The sequence below is a fragment of the Necator americanus genome, chromosome IV (genome assembly GCF_031761385.1).
Source record: "Necator americanus strain Aroian chromosome IV, whole genome shotgun sequence".
In the NCBI taxonomy this organism is placed as follows: domain Eukaryota; kingdom Metazoa; phylum Nematoda; class Chromadorea; order Rhabditida; family Ancylostomatidae; genus Necator; species Necator americanus.
This window is the reverse complement of record NC_087374.1, coordinates 15,254,583-15,263,295: the sequence shown is the minus strand read 5'-3', so window position 1 is coordinate 15,263,295 and position 8,713 is coordinate 15,254,583. Positions and strand designations below refer to the sequence as shown.

At 43.7% G+C, this 8,713-nt stretch overlaps 1 protein-coding gene across 1 annotated transcript; it reads left to right on the top strand.

Moving 5' to 3' along the window:
* Window positions 1-2,270: 2,270 nt before the first annotated feature.
* Window positions 2,271-8,363, top strand: RB195_001349 (uncharacterized protein; the record flags this gene model as incomplete). Its single annotated transcript, XM_064198095.1, has 2 exons — window positions 2,271-2,453; window positions 8,184-8,363. 2 exons carry the CDS (start codon window positions 2,271-2,273, stop codon window positions 8,361-8,363), a joined length of 363 nt encoding a protein of 120 aa, XP_064053976.1.
* Window positions 8,364-8,713: the final 350 nt, after the last annotated feature.

Below are 8,713 nucleotides of genomic sequence, written 5' to 3'. Positions count from 1 at the left end.
AACGACCACATTCTGAAGCGGTCAGACTTACAAATGGGCTCGACAAGTCAGCAGGAATCATTCGATTTCAAGAGGACTTTTAAAAAAATTAGGAAAAAATCAGGTTGGTGGGATTTCCAGCGACATGTGAAAGCGAAAACAACCGGTGTACGAGAATGCTGAATACCCTTTAAAAGTGTGACGAAGTAAAATGTAAATGAACTGACAGTGCCATGCTGCCGTTGATCGACGGAGGAACAGCGCTGACGACCCACTGTTTTTGACCAACTGTGGGAACACCCATGAATAATTCTATGAGCAGCCGTCAATTAGGCGAGGTAAACAGTGGATTCACAGAAAGCAACCGACAATAACTAGCTAACACTAACTAACTAACACTAGTTTTACACAAAAACGCAGATACGGAACGGTAGAGAGCTGGCGAATCGATCGAGGACGTGTTTTCTAAGCTAATGTGCAAATGTAGGATAAATATAGGATGCAAGCGTCTAACAAATGGACGGAACACAATTCGACGCCACGCAAACTGTAATGCGGACTCGCACTCGCAACAGCTGCACGATGTTTTGCCGGTCTGCTCGGCATTTTTATGGCAGACGAAACCACTTAGCTCCTTTTATCCGACACCAGAAATGTCCAAATCGCTTTCGAAGAGGATAACAAAGAGAGGGGAAAACTTGGGAGTAGTAAGGAGAAAGAGGAGTCATCGTCATGACAGAATATTTATTCTATGTAAACAAAACCAGTGACAACCGATGAGATTATTTTGAAGGGTGTTGTTGAAGCCTGAAGCAAGCTAAGAACCACAATTCTGGTGTGTCCACTAAGAATGGGGAAACGCCTACCCTACAAATTTCAATTATCGGTGAAACGTAGAGAAAGAGGGCAAGTCTCAAAAAAAAGGAAAAATGTAGAAGAAAACGTTTAATAAGCAGTAATAGCTGCCTGCGTAGAATTTTGAGCAGGATTAAGTTTACTCGGGATACTGTAGACTGCAGATCTCATTTACATATAAGCTGCTAAGCGCACTCCTTACCTACTCAATCATGGTGCTATTTTAGTAAAAGTAAATGGTAAGTGGGCGGGTGTAGCACAGACGATAAGTAGTTCGCTACAGCCGCACGGTCGATGGTTCGAAATCGCCCCAGTTCCAACTAAGCCTTTCATCCCTCCGGGGTCGATAAGTTATAAGGTCGATAGTTAAGTGGTACCAGGCTTGGCTGGGAAAATAAGAACCCTGCCTTGATTATCGACGGGATGACGGGGAAAAGGTCACTTAGGATATGGATTTCCGCCTCGTTAATCCACATATTTAAACGCTCAGACTTGTTACCCCTCTCTGCATAACATCATGTGAAAATGATATTAAGGGATGCTTTCATGCTGCTCAATGAACGCTTGAACGTTTCAAATCGAACAACAATGACGATTTACCAGCAACGGAAAAAAAAACTAATAATGGCAGCCCACGTAGAAATTCGACGAGAGCAAAATTTTGTGGGGACACAGGAGATTGGAAATCTCCATGGAATTTCATATAAATGTAAGAAAAAATCAAAATATATACATGATTAGATGTCAATCATCGTGTTCTTTCAATCATAAAAAGACATAAATACAGTAACGGAGAGCAAATTACCTACAATATGAGTTTCCGCTTCATATCCTGAGTAACCCTTGTTAACTCACGAATCAGAACGTTCAGATTTGTGCCTTACCCCTCTGCATAACATTACGTCATATGAAGACGATATTAAGGGATACTTTCGTTCTGCGTAAGGAACGTGCGAGCACCAGCAACGGAAAAAGCTGCAAATCAAATCAAGTGACTCATTGTAATCCGTCATTAGGTTCTCAGTAAATCAAGGAATCTAATTGTTTTTATTTTCCAGTCAGGAGATGTGTAATCGTTCACAAATTACGTTTTGGTGCAGCACCAGCGAATCAATGACGGCGTGCTCAAGTAGTAGCGGCTATGAAATGCTCGGAGACGAGTTTCCATTTCGACCGTTCTGTAACAGTTCCTCAATCTTGAATTTTCACAAAAGAAATACCCAGAAGCAGTTCTGCGAACCACCTTGGACGAATGGGGCATAAAATAAAATTAAGTAGAGGTCTCCCGGTAACTTACTTATCCCAGTAAACGTTACAATACAAAGGAATGTGGAACAGTACTATTTTAAGTATTCTGCACCATCTGCAGCAGATTGCAATTGATCACTAACGGAGATCACTCCGTGCCAAAGCAAGCAACGCACGCTCGAAGCGGCATGGTAGAACCAGCGAATGGAATTGGAACCATGGCAAGTTTCCCTCGAACTGCAGCTATGAGTGGAGCTAAAGGCGGTCCTATCCTTATCGCAACCGCTACCGCCGCCGCGCACGCATCCACTTGCGCTACTGCAATGGGCTCCAGGCCGTTTTGGGTCGACTATTCTTACCATAATCGTCAGGTTTCTCTAAATTATGTATCATGCTTAAAGGCATCACCCCACGAATCTGAGGTGGTTCAGATTTCAGGTGGAGTATTCGCATACGGGATAGGAGACGGCGGCGCTGCACAAAGCTGGTGCGCTCCAGCCGAACTCCCTGTAGAAAATAGTGCGCCAAAACGCCTGAAGCCGTATCTTCCGGGCCGTTTTTTACGGCAATTAGGAAGAAATGGACGGAATCACCCCCTCTCCATATTCCTCCATCCCGTATACGAATACTCCACCTGAAATCCGTACCACCTCAGATTCGTGGAGTGGTGCATTTAAGGTAATCCGCACAGTTCTGTTTATTCGCCGTCATCACACAGCACTGTTGAGCTGATTTCCTACTGAATGAACACAAATGAATGAAAAATCCGGACATGTATAGTAGGGTCAAAACGACGTGAAGCACGTACGCAGTTGCGTATGTGCTTCACGTGGTTTTGACCCCCTCGGCTTCTTTCGAGGCGCTACTGGAACTCCTGCCGGCATCATCCACCGCTGCGGTTTGCGGCGGTCCCAGCTCGGTTCCAACTGCTGCCTCCACCGCGCCATTTCGAGAGCGTACGCAAATGCACCGCAACTACACTCGTGATTCATGTCGTGCTGACCCGACTAAGGAATCACTCACGTTCCTTTAGAGACAAAATATCCAGGGCGTGATTTGATGTTTCCCTTAAGTTAAGAGTCCCATCATACTATACTGCTTCTCAGAAAACATAAACATCAGGGAGAAGTTCTATGTGTTTGTTCGTCCAAAATACCTTGCACTGAGTCCGCTTCCTAATCTCATCATAGTTCAGGGATACAAATTTTGAGAACTCATTTTCTAAGGAGTTGCTTCAACTGCACAAATAAACAACCAGTATGCATTATCACAACGAGACACCCTAAAAGCAGTATATTTGAAGAATTTGAAACTTTTTTACTTGCTTCTCTCCCTTCCAAAAAAAAAAATCCATTGATGTGGCATTAGATTAGCGATATAATAGCATTAGAACTTTTCTTACGTCAAGTTTAAATAAGCTGAAATCATGTCGTAATAAGAGAGGAAAACAAAAGATGAAAAAGAAAGAGGAGTGAGCATTTCGTGTAAGGAATATTTCACGGACAGAATAGTTCTGAATATTTTGCCAATGACTAAAAACAATGAGACTTCAGATTATTCTCAGCAGTTCGTTGTGCCATATGTATGAGCAGATGGCATTAAACCAGGAGTTCCACCTGTCTTTTTTGGGAATTTTGCAGAGGCGAACGCTAGGGAAAATTCCCAATACAATTCTGTGCGCTAGAAGTAATGAAGAGAATCTGGAAATGTCAGAAGTTTTGTTCTGAAAGGCTTAAATTCTGGATAAGTGCGCTTTTTTCATCCGAGATGGCCTCCTGCTATGTGCGCTGCTTTGTATTATATGTGTCTCATCTTTCGCGATCCACTGAGTAACAACGTAAGACACATGGGCAACGGTAGAGGTGGTGGTGTAAAGGAATTTGTACAGATAGCATTTTGAAACACGAGTTTCCACTGATACCTAGCTCACCGTCTGTAATAATTCCACTCGGGGGACGAAAACAACTATTTTACTAGCATGCAATTCACAACTACAAATACTACCGCGAATTCGTTGAGGAGCACGTGGTTAAAGTTTAGTAGTCGCCGAGGTTCTGAGCAAATCAAATTCACCAGCCTGTCTACCGCCAAATTTGTTTAGTCTACAAATGGATAATTAGCCGTCAGAACTTGTAGGACAACACTTTCATTTACATCGAATGAAAAGCTCTTAGGAAGCCCGAACCATCCCTGAAAAACGTGAAGCCTTTGAAATCATTTAGTAGTGGGATGTTTTTATAGCAACGGCGTATATTGGAGAGGGGACACAAGTGCAAGAAGGAAATAAAGGGGAACATTTAGAAATTCCGTCGCGAGACAAAAAGTTCTATAAAGCAAAAAGTGGAGAATGAAATCCCAAGAAGCTGAGCTGAATTCCTTCTAAATCGGTCGACGTTTACATGTCATGAATAAGTTTGAGTTTTTGGCGGCAACTTCCTCGTTTGAGAATAGAAAAGTGAAAAAGGTTTTGTTTTCCTTCTCGAAAAAGTTTGAAACATACTAACTGAGCTATAAACAAAGAGACTGCTCAAATCAATCTTTCCATCAGCAAGCTAGTTTTCAACTCAAAAACTTCTGGAAGGACAAAAGTCCCAAGGTTTTGACGCTGAATTAGAACGCAACGGTCTTGAAATGGGTAGTCTGGCATTACCTCTAGTTGGTCTATACGAGAAAGTACGACGAGGTTGCAGTTATCAAAATAAGCACATTTCCTGGGAAACGGAGAGAGTTGCTACGATTAGAAAAACATCGCATAATTCCCGAAAAAGTCAGATTTCCCGAGAAACTTTTGATTATTAACCTGTAATGCGAATCTTTCAAAGAACATTGAACTTTTCAGTCGATTCCCTGAAGGGCACAGTCTACTAAAACGTTGAGAGTAGTTGAATTGTAAAGTCATTATTAAATTGCAAAAAAATGTGGTTAATCGCAGAAACAAGGGATAAATGTAGAATTAATAACTGAAAAGAACAGTAATCGGAAATTCTACAATGAAACATACACATAAGAGGGACCATTACGGTAAAGGAAATGAAACAAGTAAACAGGATCTGAACGATTTGAGGAATCCTAGTACTCCTACAACATAGTCGCTCGCACTAATGTTCAACAGGACAGCAACACAGAATCCTTCGCACATCCTACTCCCTTCAGTTAAACAACTCAGAATCGTTTGAGGTTCACGAACGAGTGTCTGGCTTATGCAGAGACTTGCGGGAGCTAGGGCTGTATCAAAGCTGTATTTTTATCCTCCCAGACAGGTATGGTACCAATTTATCGACCCCGGATGGATGAAAGGCTTGGCTGACACTAAGGCTGTTTTCGAACCATCGCTTGATTGTGCAGTCAGAACGGGACCTCTTGCCGTCTGCGCTGCACCTGTCCCAAAGTATAGCGTTACAGTAATAATCATATAAGCAGTTGTTTAGACGAAACAGAATAATAGAAGGAATGCAGGAAACTTCATCGATTTTGCCTTGGAAAATAAAAGAGGATTCTAATCAAGAGGTTTCAGAGGAGGGTTCTGAAGGATGGTGAGCTTCTTGAGGAAATCTTTCGGAGACTTCTGCTCCGTAGTAGTATTCAGGTGAGCAGCGCTGAAATTGTCTGATCAAATTTCGCTCAATTGTCTGCGAGGAACGATGAGCCGGAGACGAGGAGGATGGCACATCCTGTCCCATCTCCTCCTCTTTCTGAGCGACAGTTGTTAATCTCGAATCTCCCACTCGCTCACTCACTGACACACTGGCACACTAGTACACTGACACACTCATACATTATCTTTCTCCAAAACTGGTTGGCTATTTGCTATCACACACTTCCACAGCGATTTTCGAAGAAACAGAGGAAAAAACATGACACCTGAAAAATGGAGGAACGAGAGCTCAATACATCCGAGAAACGGCATTATGCTGCATGATGCTGCACATCGATGTTATACTAGATATTAATAGGAAGAAATACATACTAAGGTGTGACCTAGTGGTCACTCACACGTTTCAACTCAGTATAGAAGGTATCCACAATTTTCTCCCCATCCGCCAAGAATAAAACATTCTAGCATGGTGACACAAATGAGCAAAGGAAAAATGGCTATTGTCATAATTTCTATGAAATAGTATTCTACCTTTTTTCTGTTACTACAATTATTACTTTCCACCATTTTATAAATCAGTAACTCGTTCATCGGTCGACCAACGCAAATTCTCACGCACACCTAAGGAACCTAGAAACCATTCTCTCCGGTTTACTTGCAGTTCGACTATATATCCTTGTACCGTATTCCGCACCAACAGTTTATCAGGATAAAGAGTGCAGCTAAACCACTGAGACCACATTCGAACGCCACAGCACCTCAAAGTTGAGCGATTAGGCAGAGGCGCTGTTGCAAGTGGTGCCTTGAGTGGTGAGATGCGCGGCAATGCGAGGAAGTGCACTGTCCGTGGTTCTTCACTTTCACTTTTCCTAACGCTGAGTTGATTTGATCTGCGGGGCCATTCAACTGGTTACCATCACGAAATCCGTGGGATATGCCACAGGCCCCCCTGCATTTACGGGTCAAGCTGATTCCGGCCTATTTTTGCTCTAAAGGCGATCAAGGAAAAACCTGATAGTTGTGTTGAGAAAGGAATATGTGGAGTTTTGCTAGTTTGGTCTTGAAATACGGCGACTACGAATATATGGCGAGAATCCTATCTGCAAGTACCAATTTTGTCGAATCATTTGTCTTTATTAAATGCTGAATGCTCAGAGGCAGCGTATCAGGAAACTGAAGGAGATCTCTCCGCGAACAGATAGGGTTAGATGTAGTTCAGGACTACAAGTGTGATCACACTCAATTCCCCCAAAATATCCAGAAAAACGGCGTCGGAAACGGCTCTGTCGACCGCTCTTCCCTACGAGGCACCTAGCAACGTGTCACGCATGCGAGCGCAGACACACTCGCCATTTTGCAACGGATCCCTCTAAAAGTGGCCAACAATGCGAAGGCAGTTTGCTGACGCTACCTCTCCCGCTGCCTGCCAGACACAGCGGATATGCCCACTCTCGCAGAAGCAGCACGTTAGAACATTTCGTAGAGGGATCCGGGGAATGGTTAAGAGGGTCCCGGCGGATTCTCCGCGAATGCCTCCCAGACATTACGTGTCCAGTGGATATGCTCGGGGGATACACGAACATATCTCGACGAGGTCACGCTCTAGTCGTTCATGGTGGCGCAGACAACCGTTTTAGAAGCTCTTTCAGCCACAGAGACGCAAAGAACTGCACAGTTACAAGAAATATCTAAAAAAAGAAGAGAACGGGTGTGAGTTTTGTCTAGATCTTAGTGTAAAAAAGAAGAGGACGGGAACAAGTTTCTTTCATATTTGGAGCTATTAAATGCATCCTTCGCTTATGTTTCACGTGGTTACTTCTCTTGCTTCTCCTACGATTACAAATTTGAGGTCATCTCACATCACAAGTTTCCAGTGGAAGTGTATGATCCTCCAAAACTACTAAGCAGCTCGGTGATCCAACGTATGAATAGCGATAAGTAAGCGGAGTCAGCTATTTAGGTAGCAACAAAAGTAAACCTCTTTCTCGCACCAGCGCTAATTGTTCTGCCGAGGCATGATCGAGGCATGGTCGAAAATCCCTCTTCACAGACCCTCTTTACACGCACCCGAGGGATCCGATGCGAGAAGGCTGTTCCAAGCCGTTTTTCTGGATAATTAGGAGGAACTGAGCTTGGTTGCACTCATACTTGTGAGCCACACTCCTACTCCTTATCTATTTTTGTCGAGATTCCAACACTCATTTTACCATATGCTGTCTTTGATGAAGCGTCACCTGCAGAGGTCTTCGTATTGAGACGGCTGTCATTTTCAATATTGTTGAGCAGTGTTAGAAGGTCATAATGCAGAAGCTACGTAGTGAGCTCTTCTGAACATCGTTGCTCTGAGCAAGCGCCCCATAGAAGCCATAGATCAGGAGAATGCGAAAGATACAGCAGTTCCTTTTGAATCGTTAATGTTGTTCAGAGTAGAGCTCAACGTTTACACTTTGTTCGCCCGTATCCATCCAAAATTGTGCAAGATTCTGAAAAATTTTACACTTCCTAGGACTACATCATGCTCGAATGCGTCCTCGCTTTGCTGCAGGCTCCTGATGTTGAATCCACTCTGTTCGCTTGTTTCGCTCCTGATCCATTGCGTTCTTTGGCAGCTGACCTCACCGCTACACCTGACGTTGCGCTTGCGCTGGAGTCAATTTATGCGTCACCATTCTGGACCTCTCGTTGATGTTACCAAATTTGTAGAATTACAAATAATTACGGATGGTCATCCGCTTAAAGAAAGGTCACAGAATACAGGAGGTCTTCCGGAAAGCGGTTCATAGTTAAAGTCGGTATAGTCCGCTCCAACGACTCAAAGTTCGGTGCATTTGCGTAAGTAGCTGTACTCAAAGCGGCCCGGTGGAGTGTAGCGGTTAGGATCGTGCTTTAACCTCCACTAGTACCATCACCGCAGCAATTAGACAGTTGGTCCCACGTGGACTCCAAACGTGCTCTTCACCGCGCCACCTCGAGCGCAGCCGCTTACGCAACCCCACCGTGCTTCATGGCATTTTGACCTGATTGCATGTCTGTCCT